The sequence below is a fragment of the Podarcis tiliguerta genome, assembly GCF_965153285.1.
Source record: "Podarcis tiliguerta genome assembly, chromosome: 11".
Lineage (NCBI taxonomy): Eukaryota > Metazoa > Chordata > Lepidosauria > Squamata > Lacertidae > Podarcis > Podarcis tiliguerta.
The window spans coordinates 13,170,442-13,191,978 of NC_139544.1; the positions used below are offsets into that span (position 1 = coordinate 13,170,442).

At 42.8% G+C, this 21,537-nt stretch overlaps 1 protein-coding gene across 1 annotated transcript in view; it reads right to left on the reverse strand.

The window, feature by feature from the left end:
* Positions 1 to 5,056: 5,056 nt before the first annotated feature.
* The window catches only part of ROR2 (receptor tyrosine kinase like orphan receptor 2), a 158,737-nt gene continuing 142,256 nt past the window's right edge, over positions 5,057 to 21,537 (reverse strand). The window contains exons 6-9 of the mRNA XM_083403890.1: positions 17,129 to 17,443; positions 13,491 to 13,736; positions 9,597 to 9,799; positions 5,057 to 8,088 (exon numbers count right to left, since the gene is read on the reverse strand). Coding sequence (XP_083260016.1) covers positions 6,649 to 8,088; positions 9,597 to 9,799; positions 13,491 to 13,736; positions 17,129 to 17,443 — 2,204 coding nt within the window. The 3' untranslated portion in view covers positions 5,057 to 6,648. The remainder of the gene's footprint in view (positions 8,089 to 9,596; positions 9,800 to 13,490; positions 13,737 to 17,128; positions 17,444 to 21,537) is intronic.

Below are 21,537 nucleotides of genomic sequence, written 5' to 3' on the forward strand. Positions count from 1 at the left end.
TGTGACTAATTTATTTATTTATTACATTTCTGCACCCCCATGTGCACATAGTTCTCTCCTTTCTCATTTTATGTTCTCAACAACCCTGCCTGGAACTAAGGGGAGTTTGGATAGCTCAACCTTGGGAGAGCACCATGTTGGCTACTGCAATGAGCTTCCGATGAGGCTCCATGGGGAAGCAGGAGCATTTTTGTCGGAAATGGGCCTCCTTGGAGGAGAAATCAGTTCCAATATTTGGGATGAGAAGCCTGATTGAAGAGAGCAGTCAAGGTGTGTCTCTTCCCCCTAACATCTGCACAGGGTGAAGTGTGTGAAAGTGGGGAGGGGAAAGAGAGGGAGAAGGAGAAAACACTCCCTAAGCACCCATAAATAGGTCAAAGAAGAGCTTTTTTCTTCCAGGCTTTATTTCTCTCACAAAGGCTGTGACAAAACCAAACTCTCACAGATAATAAGGATGCGCGGTTGTGGATTTTAAAAATACACTACTGGTTAAAACTTATTTTTTCCCCGGCCGGTCTGGCTCCTTTAACACTCTTAGACACCTTTCATTCTACCTGGAAAGCTTCCCTGTTTGAAAAGATAAGAAGCTTGGGATTCTCCCTGCAGATCTTGATAGCGGCAGGATATGAGAGAGCCAGAAGCCAAGTGCTCCAACGCATTAGGGACATAGAGCTGCAATGTCATATGGGCAGAATGGATAAACATGCCACAATTAGAGACTTTGGGAGAGGGTTCTCATCCGCAAATTATTTGGCTGATTTACAAATACCTAAGTACAGACACTCCTTTACCCTGGCTAGATTTAACATCCTGCCCTCTGCCCTGCTGCTAGGCAGACATGAGGGCAAACCATATGAGTCACGTGTTTGCCCATGTGGTTCATCAGAAGTAGAAACAAGTCTGCATGTACTGCTGCACTGTAGTTACTACGAGGATCTACGCCTGACCTTTATTGCCCCAGTTCTACAAAAGCTTAAAAATGTACCAGAACTCCAACGTATGAGAGCTTTGGTAGAGGATAAGGTTCCTGAAATTACGATCAATGTTGCCAAATTCTGTGTAGCCGCTATTAGGCGTAGGAAACAAGAGCTTGTCAATGTCAATATGCAGGCAAATACTTAATTCTATTCATGCTGCCTAATTTTAAATTGCTGTTATGGCCTAATCTGCATTGAAGTTGTCCTTTGTTTTTGTTTTTTTCTGGTGTTATGTTTCGCTGACTAGCTGTACGAGTTAATCTGGTCTGTGACCGTTTAATAAAATTTGATTTGACTTTGATTTGACTTTGGATGATCCTTTCTTCCCTACTGAACTCTGGCTGGGAGCTCCCAAGTAGTAGTAGTAGTAGTAGAAATTATAATAATAATTATTTCTTATTTATACCCTGCCCATATGACTGGGTTTCCCCAGCCACTCTGGGCAGCTCCCAACAGAATATTAAAAGCACGATAAAACATCAAACATTAAAAACTTCCCTAAACAGGGCTACCTTCAGATGTCTTCTAAAAGTCAGATAGTTGTTTATTTCCTTGACATCCGATGGGAGGGTGCCACTACTGAGAAGGCCCTCTGCCTGGTTCCCTGTAACCTCACTTCTCGCTGTGAGGGAACCACCAGAAGACCCTCGGAGCTGGACCTCAGTGTCTGGGCTGAATGATGGGGGTGGAGACGCTCCTTCAGGTATACTGGGCCGAGGCCGTTTAAGGACTTTAAAAGTCAACACCAACACTTTGATTTGTGCTTGGAAACGTACTGGGACCCAAGGTCTTTCAGGTCCAGTGTTATATGGTCTTGCCGGCCACTCCTAGTCACCACTCTAGTTGCCACATTTTGGATTAATTGTAGTGTCCGGGTCACCTTCAAATGATGTACAGGTGATATATGACTCCAAATAAACTAGCTAATGTATATAAATATCTAGTGGCGCCAGCCCTGTGGAACGTCCTCCCATCAGATGTCAAGGAAATAATCAACTATCTGACTTTTAGAAGACATCTGAAGGCAGTCCTGTTTAGGGTTTTTTTTAATATTTGATGTTTTATCGTGTTTTTAAGATTCTGTTGGGAGCCACCCAGAGTGGCTGGGGAAACCCAGCCAGATGGGTAGGGCAGAAATATTATTATTATTAGCCAAGATTGTAAGCTTTGGAACTGCCAGAGGGGAGAGGATTAGAATGGAATCTGAGGCTGCCTGTAGCTATTGGAACTGATGGTTGCCACAGGTACCTAAAGCCCCAAATGCTGTGGACGCTAGTTCATAAGTCCAAGAAATAATATTTTGTTCATGTGGTTACTCCATAAAAAAGATAATTGTGAACCACGGCAGTTCTTCAGAATATCACCTTCACTTGTTGTCCCTCACTCTTCCATGCAGGGTGTGTAAAAAAAAAAAAAAATACTTAAAAGTCTCCCACTGGCAACTAGGGTTAATAGAGTTCTGTCCTCCATTGGGACAGTTTTTGGGAGGTTAATAATCCAAAGTTATGGCAACGCCATTCTGTTACTACCCAATTTTGTTGCTACAGTTGAGCGGCAGACTGTTGTCATACTACATCTGTTTAATTCCGAGGGTAATTTGAAAGATAATTCAACACTACTAAGTGCCTCAAGCCTTCTGAGAATTAAATCACTTTAAATGAACATAATTGTAAGATATTCTTATTCAACAGTGAAACGTATGTGGCAGCTGAAAAGTGGAGTGCAAAAATTAATGCATCAAACACAATTTTCAGTGTTTCACTTCAAACAGAAAATTCATTTCAGAAGTCATTAAAATAAAGAAAATATTAGCTGAGCATGTATTTCCAACTCAGTCCCCATCATTGTATTAGAAGGATAATATTTCTGCAACAGAATGAAGCTTCTAGTTAGGTTTTTTTGATTCTTTAATGAACTTACCATATGCATCTCCATCAAGATGCCTGTTCAATAACATGCTTGTATCCCATTTCTAACATATTAGAGTACTAATGTCCCTTCCTTTTTAAAACTACTGATGACTGATGTTTCCACACATCAGCAGCTACTTTTAAATTTTGGCTGTAAACTGGTGGTTTAACTTTAAGACCTAAGCCTGTACCATTTTTAGGACTTTCATCTCCTTCATTGTGGTGTTTGGAGGAATGAAACAGCCAAACAGTGAAATTGTCATGGTTGGAGATCGATCTGGCAACTTGGAGTGAACTCAGAGGAAAAAAGCTATCAAATCTTTGGTGCTTAACTTGGGAAAAGAATTGAAGAAGCATAAATGGAAGAGTTTCAAAAACATAAGGATGGAAAACCATGGCAAACACAACAGGAAATGGGAACTGAAGATAAAGAGCTGGGTGCAAATTAATGGCTATATAACAAGAACTATGGAATAATATCTCAATATATTTGAGTAATATCTCAGTATATATGATCACAGCAGAGAGATTCCTATATGGACAAAGATGGAAATATTTATTATTGTTTAATATGGAGACATGGTTGTTGAACTTACTGGAGGCAAAGGTGATACGTTCAATTAGAGAAAAAAACATTGCTGACCTTTATTATTAATAATAATAATTAGAGAACTACTTTTGGACTTTTTGTGTGAAAAGGAAATGGAACGAATTTGTATCAGGACCAATGAAGAAGTGAATTAAAATTGACAATACCTTGTTTTTTGACTTGTTTATGGATTCAGTAGCTAAATTAGGACATCAGACAGGAACAAGAAGCAATTATCAGACGTGTACAAAATTGCTAGAGATGGAATTTTGACCAATGGGCTTGTTATACAGAGATGCCACCAATGGCTGGGGATCTAAAATTTGTAAGATTGGCAATGTTCCTATGTGCCTCCTATATTCTTCTTCCAGATTTGGATTCTAGCACATATATGGAAAGCATGTCTTCAGTCAAATTCTTCCTCCGGGTTAGATACGTGTCTGAGATTAGTTCAACAAAAAATAAGGTTGGCAGTCTATTGGCCTCCTGAAGGTTTAGGGGTTGGTGGCCTAAAATACTGCTGGAGTCAACGATGATGCAACAGGTAAGGAGTTCTCTGGTAAGAATTAGGTAACCCACTATGTTAGGCAAGAGTGGTTTCCATTATCCCAATAGTGTAGTTAAGAGCTCAGCAATAAGTACCAGTGTCCTATAAGTCAAGAATTCAGACATTAGTGACCAAAGAAGTAGGCACTAAGGCACCTTCAAAACATTTTCAGAAAATATCTCAATGCGTATGGGATTTATTCACACTGGTGGCTAAAATTGTGGAAACCTTTTGGGAAAAGTTTGATGGCTTATAACACGTAATTAGCACTCTGAACATTTATGCTCATTGGCTACATTCAAATGAAGGAAAGCTACGGCTTATCAACCTAAGCAAGTTGTGCTTCCTTTTTCTGGTTATTTGGCTATAACTTTTGTTAAAATACAGATAATTGAACACACTTTGTTGCATTACATTCCTCATTAAGTTATCTTTCCACTGATATATAATTTTATGTTATTACTCCCAAAAAGTGGTGTTATAAGTAATCAAACCTCAGAAATACACATTCCCCAAAAGGTTTCCACAATTTTGGCCAATAGTGTATTTATTGCATTGTAAAGCTATTGAGATGTCCTCAGGTTGTGTCCTGTTAGTATGCTCTATGGATGGAAGGCTCTTTGACCCAGTGGATTCTTCCATCAGCAGAACAGGGATCTTCAACAATTCCCCTCCTTTCTTGTCATCCCTAACCCAGATCTGTTCCAGAGGTTGGAAGGATCCTTCGGAACAGCATGGAAGGTGGCACAAGATCACTGAAGATTGCCTTAGTCCCCATTCCTTTGGTGGAAGGCTCCACCAAATGAGATAATTTTCAGTCGACAGAGAGGCACTGCTTGGATGCAAAACATTCATTTAAAATGAACGCATGAATGAATTGGTCTCCCATTCTGGACTTTGGGCATACAATTCTTTTTGTGCCGCCATGCTCATGAATAAGAAAACGGGCCCATAGGAAGAGAAAGTTCTTAAATTGAGCTGCATTACAGTATTGAAGGTCATCAACACATTTAATGAACTAAATAAACTTCACTTTTATTTGTATGATTTATTGATATTCTCCAACTCGCATTTATATTAACAAGCAAGAGAGCTTCTCATCGTTTACCTACCAGTGCATAGCAAATTTCAAGAGATAAACTGGAAACCAGTTAAGCAGTTCCTGTTACTAAGACAGGCTGCAGATTGCAATGGTGCACCTCACGTAACCCAAACGTACTTCGCAAAGGCACAGTTTATATGGTAAAACATGGCAGAATGGAAATGAGAATTTCCACATTTACAGTGTATTTTTTTCTTTTTACAACATCTTACAAATTAATCAAATATTTATGTGCTGCTTTGTTAGATAGTCCATGTGATGGATTTACAGGCTAGAACTACAATGTATATGTAGCTACATTATAATACAATTCAGGGAATATGTATATTACAGAATGTATGAAATGTATGGCTATGAAATGTTTGGACCAGTATTTATCAACATATCAAAGCATACAAATCCCAATCCCAATAAAATATTACAAAGCATAATGTAAACGGTTAAGTTATATAGGCATTCTTTTCAAAGATCCAAATGCTGCAATAAAAAACCCATATAAAATGTAACAAAACATAAATTACATTTCAAAGTCTGTACATGATTCATCTCACCAAAAAAAGCATCAAACATGTATCCACACATTCTATACAATATTGCTTATTTTGGTCTTTAAAGATCTACAATCTCTAAAAAGGTTCTTTTTAAAAAGAAAAACAAAGGAGGGTATGTGTTTTTCTAGCACCTTCAAAATGAGTTTAAAATTCTTATTGATCAATGCGATCAATACTATGTGCTAATGTATTTCTGAGCCCTTTATCAAGATTTGACCACAACAGGCAAAAGAGGTTGGCTTATTCAGTTAGTGCAAAGCCTACCAGGTCACTTACTCTAGTTAGAAAAATATATTTGCTGCGAAAGCATGTTATACTTCCATTCCTTTATAATGGAAATCGATTCACTTCTTCAGCGAGGGGGGGATGCAATGCTCAGTCACTACCAGTCATTCTGCTTTCTTACCTGAACTTCAGCTACATTTCAAATTTGGAAGAATATTCTTACCTGTCTCTTCTTACCTATATCTGAATAACCCCCCTGCAAATCAACTCTATCAACAAGACAAAGATTCTGTTTGTAGGATGTCCCTTATACCTTGAGCACCTTTCCACATGCAAAACAACCCTGTGTATTATTGTTGACCAGCTCTTTTTTTCCTTTTCTTTTTTTGGTTACTGATTTTACCAGAATTCCTTAAAAAAAAAACTTACAATCAGAGTTCAAGATATACATGATGTGCAATGCATTTCCACTTTCTGTTGCACAGCAACAGTATATTATAAAAGCAGCCTCCCTGCAAAAACTGCAATCAACCCTAGATTCAGAAACAGCAATTCCCAATCTTCATATTTTGCATACATCTGCCGGAAAGAAAAATCCTTTAAACGTGATATGTCCTCATTGTTGCATCTCAGGTGGTTTTGAATTATAGTGTGTGTAAAAGTCCGAAGGGGGGGGGGGGGACACATTGATTATGCAAGTCAAAAGGACAGTCTCCAGTGGACTGTCTTTGTAGTAAGGCAACACCTCTAGGCTTCTGTCTGGAATTCTGCCTCGTCCATCTGAAGAGTGTCATTATCACCCAATAATTCTGTTTCGGGCACTGAGCCCTCTTCCTCCTCCTCTTCCTGGACCAGACTCTGAGCAACATCTTCTGCGGCGTGTGCATCATCTGCACCTTCAGACAGCAGAGCAGCCCTGTCCGCCACCGAGGCATTGGAGGGAGCGGTTGTTACGTATCCCGTGCTTGTGGAACCACTGCCACTGTGATGGGATCCTGGTTTTGGAATCATCTGAGGAGCCATCTGCTGAGGAGCCATGTGCATTGGGATCTGCACAGGATAAAAATTGGGCAAATAAGCTCCGTAGGCCGGCATCGGTTGGTAACCATTGACGGGAATGTAGAGTTGAGGTGGTGGAACCATCGGCCGTATCTGTCCTTTCATTGGTATGAACTGTGGCTGAGGGAAAGCTTGTGCTTTCTGTTTTGGTCCAACGTACCTAGTGTTGCTGACATTGCTAACGGGGCTTGTGCTGAGGGAACTGGTTTGCGTGGTGTTGCTCGCCCCGGACGTTTGTGCCGAGCTGTTGTAATTCGACAAGTTCCCCCAGGTTCTCAGCCTATTGTGGATGTCTTTGAATCTTGGCCTTCGGTTGGGAAATTCGTTCCAACATTCCAACATCAGCGAGTACATCCACGCGGGGCAGTCGTCGGGACACGGCAAAAACTGCCTGTTTCTTATCATCTCGATGACATCTTGGTTGGAATAGCCACAGTAAGGCTGCAGTCCGTAGCTGAAGATCTCCCACAATACCACTCCGTAGGACCAGATGTCGGAATCAATGGAAAACTTGCCATACATGATTGCCTCAGGGGACATCCACCGTATAGGCAGCGGAGCGTTCCCCATGAGTTTGTAGTAGTCAGCAGAATAGACTTCCCTGAAAAGGCCCAAGTCAGATATTCTCACACTGAGTTTGTCAAACACCAACACATTTCTAGTGGCTAAATCTTTGTGGACGACGTGATGGCTTGACAGGTATTCCATCCCTGACGCTATCTGAGTCACGATATGGAAAAAATCTGCTGGCTCCAATGTGGACTTCACGGTCTTGTCGTCATCAGTGCTGCCGACGTCAGAATGAGGGGATCTCATAACCAAAAACTCGTGCAGGTCGCTATGGGAACAGTAGCTAAAAATCATACTGATGGGCTGCTCTTTCGTCACTATTCCCAGCAAGCAAACAATATTTGGGTGCTGTAACCTTGACCTCATCATCGCTTCATGTTTAAATTCTTCCCGGAGGGCTAAGTCGGCTTTATCCTTGAGGGTTTTGATGGCAACTGTCTGCGTCTGCTCGCCTGGCGTTGTACCAAACAGGTGACCCTTATAAACTTTCCCAAACTTCTCCTCGCCCAGCTCCTCCATGAACCTCACCGTGGAGAGACTGATCTCTTTCAGCTTAGTCTGAAAATAAAACATACCCAAAATCATTCCCTGAATAGTTTCATTCTAAATCAAAGTAAAATGTTGCAAATTATTAGGTGGTTCTCACAAGAAGAAATCTATGGGTCAAAGTGTGCATTTGGCTTACGTTTACAGTGGTGCCTCACAAGACGAAATTAATTCGTTCTGCGAGTTTTTTCGTCTTGTGAATTTTTTCGTCTTGCGAAGCACCGCTGCGTATTGACGGTTTCCCATAGGAATGCATTGGCGGTTTAAAAAAAAAGCCGCAAGACGATTCGTCTTGCGAAGCAAGCCCATAGGGAAATCCGTCTTGCGAAGCAACTCGGAAAACGAAAAACTCTTTCGTCTTGCGAGTTTTTCGTCTTCCGAGGCATTCGTCTTGCGAGGTACCACTGTATACTCAAAGGGATCTGATTTGTTTTACAAACTCACATACAGGACAAAATATTTCATGTCTGAGTATTTCAATAGTCTTAAAGCAGCAAGTAAAAGAAACTGCCATGCGTTTATCAACAGGATCATCCCAGTGGCTTATGATTTTTCCTCATGTTCTAGAAAGCGATGTTACAGGGAACCCAACAGAGGGCCTCCTCGGTAGTGGTGCCCGCCCTGTGGAACTCCCTCCCATCAGATGTGAACGAAATAAGCAGCTATCTTATCTTTAAAAGACATCTGAAGGCAGTCCTGTTTAGGGAAGTTTTAATATTTAATGCTGTATTGTTTTTAACACTTGATTGGGAGCCACCCAGAGTGGCTGGGGAAACTCAGCCAGATGGGTGGGGTATATATATATATATATATTACTACTACTACTACTACTACTACTTTTTAACACAATGGCCTTTTTGCTAACCCTAAAAGTCACCGGAACTGGTATCATTTCCACCTCAATATCTCATAACTGAAGATTTTCAATTCACTGGGCATGTGAATGGCTTGCGGAAACAGGCTTGTGTCCAATGATGGTTGTGTGCTATCTGAAAATTACCGTGTACAGGGTGGGGAACTTGAATTTCACTAATCCCACTCCCAACTTAATCTAGCCCGCTATGTCCCCAAGAAAGCTGCTTCTGGTTTTTGAGGGAGTTTCTGGAACAGTGGAGGATAAAAGCTGGGGAACCTGCAGCTCTCAAGATCAGGCTTCCTCAACCTCGGCCCTCCAGATGTTTTTGGCCTACAACTCCCATGATCCCTAGCTAGCAGGACCAGTGGTCAGGAATGATGGGAATTGTAGTCTCAAAAACATTTGCAGGGCCGAGGTTGAGGAAGCCTGCTCTAGATATTGTCAAACTACAACTCCCATCATCACTGAAAATTAGCCATGCTGGGACTGTTGTCCCACCTTAAGGACCCATCTCTGGTCTAAGATATGGCATTGAGGGCTGCAGATGGTAGGGGAGGATTGGCAAAAATTGAGTTTCTTGCCTTGTGCAAGGAGATGCTTCCTGTCACTGTAAAGCTACCACTGGATAAAACCTGGCGTCTTTTTTTTCTTGTTTAAATGGTACCTGTTTGTGCTGATTAATGAGAGGCATTTCCATATCCTGGCTCGGAGATGCCATCAGCTGGCGACGCTGCGGAGTAGTAGCAGATGTCTTCTGCTTGTTCCTGCACATACACACCAAGAAGAAAAGGCAGGCAATAACCAGAGGAATTGCTATGCTGGGTACCAGGATGTAGAGGATCCCCATTTTGCTGTTGTCACGTGGACCTGTTTAGGTTTTGAAAAAAATCACGTTTTCAGGAGGAGTCGTAAACATTCACACGTAATGGAAATAAGTGCATGCACACAAACAGCAGCAAGAGATTAAACTTCAGCACATGCACCTGCACATGGAAACCCAATGGTAAACCCAATCATAATATTGCATTAATTGCCAACAGATTTCAAATTCCTAAGAGTAAGGGCTGAATATGGTCCAAGAGAAGTTGAAATGCTAAATAAATACAAACTACATGGATCCAACCAGCCCTCACTGGTCATGCATAGATAATACTCTATAACTGAACTTTCTGAATACACAAATAACAATGCTTTACAGTCACACCTTGGAAGTCGAACAGAATCCGTTCCAGAAGTCCGTTCGACTTCCAAAATGTTTGGAAACCAAAGCACAGTTTCTGATTGGCTGCAGGATATTCCTGCAGCCAACTGGAAGCCGCGGAAGCCCCGTTGGACATTCAGGTTCCAAAGAACGTTCGCAAACCGGAACACTCACTTTCGGGTTTGTGACATTCGGGAGCCAAAGCGTTTGAGTACCAAGGCGTTTAGGATCCAAAGTACGACTGCATTTCTGTTTGAAAGGATGCAATCCTATGGCACTTACCTGGGAATAGGTCCAACTGAATACATTGGGGTTTCCTTCCAAGGAAATACACCAAGATTGTGCCGCATTGTCAGGGTGTGGCCCAACAGCCACTCATATGGGCCACTTCTAATAAGGCACACCAGCCTTGCTATAAGCCTGCAAACTTTTTTACTAGTATATTTGGGGTAGCCAACCTTTTCCCATCAGCCCACTGCATTTCTATATTGGGCACGGAGAAGGGGGCTTTCTTCCCCCATGGCCTGCTTTGTCCCTTAGAGACAGCCCCCTCACTTGCCTATGGCCTCAGGTGAATGCTTAAATAAAAAAGGTAAAAGGTAAAGGAACCCTGGACAGTTAAGTCCAGTCAAAGGCGACTATAGGGCTGTGACGCTTATCTCGCTTTCAGGCCAAGGGAGCTGGTGTTTGTCCACAGACAGCTTTCTGGGTCATGTGGCCAGCAGTGTGCAATGGCACACTGTGATGGAAACCAGAGCGCACGGAAATGCCATTTAGCTTCCCGCCACAGCGGTACCTATTTATCTACTTGCACTGGTGTGCTTTTGAGCTGCTAGGTTGGGCAGGAGAGCAATGGGAGCTCACTCCGTTGCGGGGATTCGAACCGCCGACCTTCTGATCGGCAAGCCCAAGAGACTCAGTGGTATAGGACTCTGATGCACATAGAATTCATGCTCCCAGGAGAGTTGCTTCATTCATTTGAACAGAAAATGCAGCAGCTTCACATGCACATCAACATATCCAAAGAGACTATCACATTGGAATGAATAAGGCAGAATTCAGAGTATCCCCAGCAAATATTCATAGATAAAATAATGTTTCAACTAGCAATTATATATTGGTACAGTTAAATTTTATATAGCCTTTGCCCTCCTATGTAACTTTCCAGTTGGATCACTTACTGACTAATTTCTGACTAAATTATAATAAAAGTAATTCAAGGTCTGAAGTAAGAAGTGCTCTTTAGGAAAAATCTGTAAAACCAACAGGACCTTGACTAATATATCTGTTCAGCAGAGTCATGCAACAGAGTCTAGTTTTAATATTTATAGCCTACTTATATGTAAGAACCATAAAAGCAGTTCACAGGAAAATGCAACGGGACAAAAATGCAAAGTTAAAAGCAACAAATCAGTAACAATAAAATGGAAGCAATTAATATATTAATACAAGATTAATAAATCAGGGAGAAGAAGTATTCAACAACATGATCCCATTGGGATTTTTGCTTTGTTTTAACTATTTATTTCATGCTTTTATGCTGTATTTTTATCATGTGAACCGCCCCGAGATCTTTGGATAAAGGGCGATATATCAATTTAATAAATAATAATAATTTCCCAGCTGTTATCTGAAGTAGTACCACCCAGGAAGGCCTCTTGCATCCTTTTGCTGAGTGTGAAGCTCTGTCCTTTAGGACCATTTAGTGTGACACAAGAATGAATTACTGGCACATGTACAAAGCACTCATTTGCATGTTGAATTTTTAGGCTATGCTCCCAAACTCTCAGATATGAAATTTGGCACACTACAGAGAACATTTTCTGAAGAGAGTTTATAGTGCAAACCATCAATCACAACCCAGTTCACACATTATGTTAAACCATAGTTTAGTGTTACAAAAATGGGTCTTCTTTCTTCCATGTCCTCTCTCCTCCCTTTGTTACTTGCTGAAGAGAGGGGAGTGGGATAATCTGCTTAGTTATGACTGGCCAGTGTTTCTTATTATATCTGCACTGCAACGCTGGTCAGTCATAAACCACAGTTTCAGCCTGCTTTTTCAATAAACCGTTGTTTAAACTAAATACAAATTGCCCTTGTCAGATGTAACAACCAACTGCAATTAGTTTAAAAATGGACATAGATGCTCTCAATCCATTCCTTGCAGCTGTGATTGAGGAGTGAGGAGTGCACAAGCCCAAGGAGCACTGAAGCTCATTCCTGTAAAAAAGGTAAAGGTAAAGGACCCCTGGATGGTTAAGTCCAGTCAAAGGTGACTATGGGGTTGTGGCGCTCATCTTGCTTTCAGGCCGAGGGAGCTGCTGTTTGTCCACAGACAGCTTTCCGGGTCATGTGGCCAGCATGACTAATCCACTTCTGGCACAACGGAACACCGTGATGGAAACCAGAGCGCACGGAAATGCCGTTTGTCGTTTGCAGTACCTATTTACCGTATTTTTCGCTCTATAAGACACACTTTTTCCCTCCTAAAAAGTAAGGGGAAATGTGTGTGCATCTTATGGAGCGAATGCAGGCTGCGCAGCTATCCCAGAAGCCAGAATAGCAAGAGGGATCGCAGCGCAGTGCTCCCTCTTGCTGTTCTAGCTTCTGGCTTAGCCCCTCTGTCCCTTCCCCCACCTCCCAGAAAAGCCTGCAAGAGCTGCACTCTCTTTAAATAGCCGCATGGAGCATGTGTGTGGCTCTCCCTCCTCGGGGAAAAGCCTGCAAGCGCCGCACACACGCTCCACGCGGCTCGTGAAAGGGAGCGCTGAGCAGAGCCTGGGATGCATACAGGCTCTCCTCAGTGCTCCCTTTAAAGAATATTTTTTCCCCTTGCATTACCCCTCTAAAAACTAGGTGCATCTTATGGTCAGGTGCGTCTTATGGAGCAAAAAATACGGTATCTACCTGCACTGGCGTGCTTTCGAACTACTAGGTTGGCAGAAGCTGGGACAGAGCAATGGGAGCTCACCCCCACTGTGGGGATTCAAACTGCCAACCTTACGATTGGCAAGTCCAAGAGGCTCTGTGGTTTTGACCACAATGCCACCCACACCCTGTACATTACAAGTACAATCTACATAATCTTGACCAAGGACTCCTGACAAACGTTCACCCAATAATAGGTAAGATCATTAGATAAACTGCAAACCTGAAAGATTAGTCTTGCTTTCTTCAAACCCAAGAACAGCAGCAGTACAGGCCATAAATTACATGCACTTAAATCCCCCTGGCTTCAATGTTGACAAACAAACAATGCATTAATACGAAATGGTGCAACGAAAAGGCCTTTGATTTGCTTTACAACTATTTTTTTCTACAAACACTCTAGAAGCAGGGAAGAAAAATAATACATACTACAAGAAGGTACTTCACACAGTTCCATGCGTACGTTTTTGTTTTGCGTAAAACACCAGGGACCTTCCATCTGGCTTCCAGGATTGCGACAGTATGCGTGTCCCCCTCCAAGTTCTGGAAACTCTGTGCTTGACAAGTGATGGGGATGAGGATGCTGAGAGTCCCAATACTGGCAATGGTGGCCTGACTTTGTGACACTGATGGTGCCTCTATAATCTGATCCAGAGCCATTGTAACACTGGTGATCTGCAAGAAGTAGTTTGGCAGAAGATGATTAACACAAAGCAATCCTCCCCTTGCAAAACAGTTTCCTATGTCTAGTAAATCTGTTGTTTTGCTGACCTCTATGTCAGGAAAAGGCAAACTCCCACTGTGGTGCAGTGCAGAAATGTATGCATCATCACTTCTTAGCAAACTCATCTGCTTCAACATGACTTAAGCCTCTTTTTCATAGAAAAAGCTTCACCTAAGATTAACTAACTGATCCAAAAGTGAAAGATGAGTGAAAAGGCTTACTCTTGCAATAACAAACAAGAATAACCCAATATGTATGACTTTCCCATCAGCTAGACTATGCTATATGAATAAATTAGTATATGAAACGTGGACCACTTATAAACGCCATCTCCAACTCCTTGAAAGATTCTATCAGTGGTGTCTCCAGAAAATTTACACATCGCTTGGGAGACAGGCGAACCAATGCCGGTGTACTGGAAGAAGCAAAGATCGCCAGTGCCGAAGCAACGATTTTCAACATCAACTTCATTGGACTGGTTATGTTGTGTGGATGCCTGATTATCATCTTCCAAAGCTACTACTCTATTCTGAACTTAAAAATGGAAAATGTAATGCTGGTGGTCAACAAAAGAGGTTTAAAGACTCTCTCAAGGCAAATCTTTAAAAATGTAGTATAAACACCAACAACTAGAAAACACTGGCCTGCGAGTGCTCCAATTGGAGAATGGCCTTTACCAAAGGTGTCATGGGCTTTGAAGATGCTCAAACTCAGGACGAAAGGGAGAAAAATGCTAAGTGGAAGGCCCATTTGGCAAACCCTCACCATGATCAACTTCTGCCCTGAAACCTATGTCCCCACTGTGGAAGGATGTGTGGATCCAGAACTGCCTTCCATAGTTACTTACGGACTCACTGTTTAAACTGTGTTTATGAACGATAATCTTACTCAGCTACGAGTGATCGCCAAAGAAGAAAAAGATGAATAAAGCAGCAATTCAGAAACCAAATAGATCACGGCATGAAGGCCAACAAACCAATATCTGAACCACATAATTCCCACCAAAATTTGCACCCCATCTTTAAACTGCTGTTCCCCACCCCCTGCTTAGCCTCCTCTGCTCCTTTAAAAAAATTCTTTTCCTTGTTCTTTCCCTGCAACTTTCTAATCCTCAGCCCTGTTCTTTATTTTTATCCTGTATCTGGTTTTGCTTCACTTCCATAAACACAACTGTACCAGTTTCATAATATTTATGTATCCCATTAAAAATAGCTCCAGTTGCACAAGGTGATCTGTACTGGCCTGCTGCCTCAGGCGTGTCATTTTGTGGGTAGAGAAATTCCCTTTCCAGAGATGTCAATGCTTCCCTTTTCCAGCAGACTTATTCCGCTGTGGATTCTTAACACCTCAAGCACTTCACAACAGCACAAAGGTTGTGCCATAGCACTGTGTATACATTGCATCTTACTGAAAACAATGAAGCTGGAAAAGGTTAGTATGCAGGAGGGCAGCCTTTACTAACAGGGAGGTCTGGCAGTATCTCAGGTGCCTGGGGCTGAATCTGCATTCCTCTGGCAACAACCCTTTACATCATACAGAGAGAAGCTGGAGAGGAATGATTTGACATCTGCTGTTCCTCTTTCTCACCAGCGCACTTCACTCCCCTTCCAAGTACGCCCCAAGCAGCCGAGAAAGAGAGAACATGAAATTCAGCACATCGCTTTTGCTTTGCAGAGGAATGCACATTTAAAGCATTACAATGGAATGAAACAACCCTTGCTAATTTTGCAAGAGAGATTTAGGATTTCTCTTGCAAAAACACTGCATTGAAATGCAGTTCTTCTCTTGTATTCCTCTATTGTTTTACAGTCGGTGTTAGATCCTTTCAGATCAGAAGAGAAAGACAGGATGCCAAATCTAGGTATGTTTTTCATCAGGGAAAACTTCGCCATCCATCTTGCCTCCTGTGCCCAATCCAATGCATTGGTTTTGGGATGCCTAACTGCTTGCTCTCAAAGCCTAAGCAAAGCTTACTTGCTAATTTAGACCTGAAAAGCAAAAGAGGGGCCGCCAACATTATCCTACCACCAGTAGCTGAAAAATATTTAAAATGTAAAAACTGGAGACCAACAAAACTGTCCCATTAGTGCAAGTATGTCTGCCTGCACAATGGGACTTCCTCTCCCATCCTTCTCTGCCCTCACCAATCTTTTCCAGGCATTTGAGAATTCCCAGAACAAAATGGCGGATGGGGTGGGGATGGGAATCCAAGAGGGAAAGGAAAGCTCTTCTTGCAGAAGTCCTTGCACTAACGGGACAGCATGATTAGATGCAACCCATACTTTGTAGCACAGTAGTAAAATGTACTTGGCCCAGAAGTCTAAACAATGTCATGTATCTTGTGACACATTAAAGGTAGAGTGAGGAAGCCGTGGCCCAAGCGCCACATAGCCTACTTTCATGCAAGCTTCGGCCTAGTTTCAAACCTCTTGACAGCTTTTTCCTATAATTTTTATTAATTTTTCTGTTTTACATTTTAGAATATTCATTTAAACAACCTTAAAATACCAGTGACTTCTCTTCTTCTCTTTCCATTGCTTTGAGTATCTCAAGGTCATGCCGAGCCAGGAGAGATAAATTCCTGTGCTCAGCGATCTGCTCTCCATCTCTCTCTTTCGTTTTTACCTTGTGTGTCTGAAGTCTTTTTCGGAAGTTTTGTAACAAGCCTTTGCCTTTTAGTAAAAGTTTTTCTTTCGGACCTTTGACTCTGCGTGCTCTTTCTGTTTATTTACTGCAAGACACTGTCCATCAGGATCACCACTGCAATGCAGGAATATGCAGCTGTTCCTTACGGGGATCAAACCTGCAACCTTGACATCATCAGACCACATTCTAACCAACTGAGTTTCCCAGGCTATAATGGGTAATTTAATATGTTAATTAACTTATTCATCCTTTTTAAACCCAATGCTTAAATGTATAGAGCCAATTATTTGATTTTTATAGGTAAAGGGACCCCTGACCATTAGGTCCAGTTGTGGCCGACTCTGGGGTTGCGGCGCTCATTTTGCTTTATTGGCCGAGGGAGCCGGCGTACAGCTTCCGGGTCATGTGGCCAGCATGACTAAGCCGCTTCTGTCGAACCAGAGCAGTGCACAGAAACACTGTTTACCTTCCCGCCGGAGTGGTACCTATTTATCTACTTGCACTTTGACATGCTTTCGAACTGCTCGGTTGGCAGGAGCAGGGACCGAAGAACGAGAGCTCACCCCATCATGGGGATTCGAACCGCCAACCTTCTGATCGGCAAGTCCTAGGCTCTGTGGTTTAACCCACAGCCCACCCACGTCCCTGTTGATTTTGATACATTTGCACAAAAGAAAAAGCAAGAAAGATAACTTACACCTGTTGAGCCGATCTACAGGTATTCCGATCCTTATGCAGTTGGCAGCCTCCAGGGTTTCTGGCAGTGGCAGGTCTTCACATTTGGGTGGCTGGAGTTGCATCAGAATGAGCGGATTAGATCTAGCAATGTTGTATTCCTGCCTACAGAGGTCATTCTCCAGAACTTCACACTCATCCCGACAGAGCTCCCTTGGTTTAGGTGTCCGAGCGCGCTCGTCGCAGAGAGGAAACACAAAGTGGCAGAAAGACGGTATGGCGAACTGGGAGCACTGATCCGATAAATGGGTGGATGTGCCAATCATGGTAAATGCAGCTGGAAAGAAAGGCAAGGCAAACATGAAGACTTAGTTTAGGCAGAAAATGAGACACAACACATTATGATTGATCTCCTACAACTGAAACAACTTCAAAGTAGGCTACCAAATTAAAAGCATTAATAAGAGAACTGAGAACATACTATGCTAGATACATAGGCATCTCGTGTGTGTAACCAAAGTAGATATTTTGACAACGTCACATTCACAGAGTACCAGAGGACTCATCTGCGCTGCAAATTCCAGACTGATTTCTCTCTCAGATGCAGAATTTTCAAAACTTTCATAATCACGAATATTCCCAGAGTTCTTTGGTGTGAGAGGTGGTGGTCAAAGCAGTATAATCTGGTTCATGTCTTTACACAGTCCTTTGCAACGGCTGAGTGAGTCTAATCGCACCTATATTGTAGTGTATATAATATGATCACCCTGAATTTCACAATGGTAGCCACTTGAAAAAGCATCCACCAACAGACCACCCACCCCTTGGCAATTTTTCCTTTTCCCTATGTTTGGGATGTACATTGGAACCTCGATTTTTGAGCGTCTCGGAAGCCGAATGTTTCGGAACCCGAATGCTGAAAACCTGGAAATAATTGCTTCTGTTTTCAAATGCGGCTCGGGAGTCGAATAGCTTCCACTGCGTGTTGTTCCATTTTCTCAATGGAAATTGCCGGTAGTCCTTCGTGCCTCGGTTGTTGAACATTTCGGAAGTATATGTTCCAGTCTTCTGGAACAGATTACGTTCGACAACTTAGGTTCCACTGTATCTGGTCAGCCACCTCTGCATTTTGAGGCATCTTCGCATTGTCTCCTTTTGATGAGTGACCATCTGATGAGGCTCTTGACAGATCAGGATTGTGAAAGGAAAGCTTCACATTATCCTACTGGTTCCAAGCAGAGATGCTCAAACCTGTCTGGAAGTCGCACCCTGTATTCTGCCATCAAATCCCAGATGTGCTGGGGTTAGCGGTACTCACTGAGTGACAAGATAAAGCCCACAATGAGCATGATCAAAGACATGTTGTTCCACAGTATAGCCTCACATGTTTCACTGCTGAGCCCTGGCACGGGAAGCAAGTCCCATGACTAAGCCCTAGTGAGGTCTGCCTCAACTCATGTCTTGTTTTGTTTTTAAATCACTATGCTGGATCAATGTATAACATACATTTTTCCATTCCTGAAACTGAAACACGCACAGTACAAAAATAAAACACTGGATGGAAATGTAACAATACATTTTTGGCTGATACACAAGCTAAGGAGAAAATAATATTGCAAAGTTCAATTGCATTGTTCGTCATAGGTTGTACGTCAGGCATAGACAAACGCTGGCCCTCCAGATGTTTTGGAACTACAAACCCCATCATCCCTAGCTAACAGGACCAGTGGTCAGGGATGATGGGAACTGTAGTCTCAAAACATCTGGACGGCCCAAGTTTGCCTATGCCTCTTGTATGTCATAATCACAGAGTTGAAACTGCCCCTCTCCCGGCTTTTCCAGCAACTGCTGCTTAAATGCTGACATTTATCACTTGAATTTTCTTAGATATTTAAAATTAGGGAAATAAAAGGTGTATCACAGGTGTGATACATGAAACAGGTTCCACCTACATATAGGTAGATTACCACTTTCCCAATTGTTCTATAGCTTTCAGCTCATGACAAATTTGCGTGTCCTGCCAATGCAAATTGTGACAAGCAAGGAAATGACAGAATAGTGAAATTACTTAGTGCCCCAAGAAATTGCCACTTTCCCTTCCTAATGCATAGGCTGTTCCTTCCCATTGGCACAGTTCACACTACATGTTCATCATAACATGTTCATTTGTTTGGCCTTTTATTCAAAAGCTGTGCTCACACCATAACCATAAAGCACATTTGAAGCATATTCCGTCCCTCAAAGAATTATGGGCACTGTAGTTTGTTAATGGTTGCTGGGAATGGTCACTCTGTGAGGGGAAAACTACAGTGCCCAGAATTCTTTGAGGGAATTGTTCTAAAGTTACAGCGTGTATATTGTCTAGGACTAGAAAAGCTTGTTTCAAATACACTGTCGATTTTACACTGGTTATCAGATCTTAAACAAAGGCACATACAAGCACGTGTGTGTACTTACTGAACACACATACATAGGTGCTCACACACTATTAGAAACACATCTCTGCATGTGAAGGCAGCTCTCTGGCAAGCAGCTATGCTGCGGAGCAGGAAAAAGGCTTCTGTCCTACTCTCAAAATGGAACAAAATGGAAACTAATTCTCCCTTAAAAAGGTAAAGGGGCCCCTGATCGTTAGGTCCAGTTGTGACCGACTCTGGGGTTGCGGCACTCATCTCGCTTTATTGGCCGAGGGAGCCGGCGTACAGCTTCCGGGTCATGTGGCCAGCATGACTAAGCCACTTCTGGCGAACCAGAGCAGCACATGGAAACGCTGTTTATCTTTCCACCGGAGCGGTACCTATTTATCTACTTGACTTTGACGTGCTTTCAAACTGCTAGGTTGGCAGGAGCTCGGACCGAGCAATGGGAGATCACCCTGTCGTAGGGATTCAAACTGTCGACCTTCTGATCAGCAGGTCCTAAGCTCTGTGGTTTAACCCACAGCACCACCCGCGTCCCAACTCTCCCCTGGGTACTTTCATAAAATCATAGAATCTTAGAGTTGGAAGGAACGCCAACAAGAGTCATCTAATCCAACCCCCTGCAATGCAGGAATCTCAGCTAAAGCATCCATGACAGATGGCCATCCAACCTCTGTTTAAAACCCCCCAAGGAAGGAGAGTCCACCACCTCTTGTGGGAGTCTGTTCCACTGCCAAACAGCTCTTACTGTCAGAATGTTTTTTCCAGATGTTTAGTCGGAATCTCCTTTCTTGCAACTTGAAGCCATTGGTTCGAGTCCTACCCTTCAGAGCAGGAGAAAACAAGCTTGCTCCCTCCTCCATGTGACAGCCCTTAAGATATTTGAAGATGGCTATCATATCTCCTCTTTTCCAGGCTGAACACCCCCAGCTTCTTCAAGCACTCCTCGTAAGGCTTAGCTTCCAGACCCTTGACCATCTTGGTTGTCCTCCTCTGCACACGTTCCAGCTTGTCAACATCCTTCTTAAATTGTGATGCCCAGAATTGGGCACCGTATTCCAAGTGTGGTCTGACTAAGGCAGAATAGAGTGGTACTATTACAGTGGTACCTCTGGTTACGAACACCTCGGGTTACGTTTTTTCGGGTTACGAACGGTTTTATCCTGAAAGTGAGTGTTCTGAGCTCTTGGAGGCCTCGCTGCTGGCCGGAGCCAAGCCGGGACATCCGCGGGGCCTGTAGAGGCTACGTGATCGGCCTCCAGCTGCGAGAGCTCTCCAAGGGCTTCACAAGTGCCTGGAGCCAGGCCCCGACATCCGCAGGATGCCCAGCAGGTCGCATCCCAGCCCCAAAGTTAGGTAAGGAACACTTACCTAATGTAGACCAAGAGCAGTGTTAAGAAAACAAAGGTGAGCCTGGGCCAAAAAGCCCTTTACCAACCCTTGCCCCACCCCCAGCCATAGCCAGATGGCTGGCACCTAGTCAGGTAAGCCCATCTACCCTGTGGGAGGGGGGGAGTGGAAAATTTTGGGATTCTGCAAGGAATTTTGGGATTTGTTTATGTGTGTCTGCCCTGTGCCTTTGCCTCTCCTTTGCTCCTTCATTTGGGGGACTTCTGGGGGACTCTGCTTTCTGCCATTGTTTTGGGGATCATGTGGGGTTTGGGGTTCTGGTACTGGTTGACTGTGTGGCTGCAGAAATGGATAAAAGCAATCCAAACAAGCATCAGTGCATGTAAGAAAAAAAATAAGATTTATATTTTACATCTACAATGCTGTCTTATTTATTTTATAGTACAGTACCTTGATTATTGCCTTCATTTTATGGATCAAGGGTCTCGTTAGACTGTAAAATTCATGTTAAGTTGCTGTTTTAGGGGGTGTTTTCCATCGTCTGGAACGGATCAATCCACTTTTCCATTACTTTCAATGGGAAAGTGCGCTTCAGGTTAAGAAAGCTTCAGGTTAAGAACGTACTTCCGGAACCAATTAAGTACTTAACCTGAGGTACCAC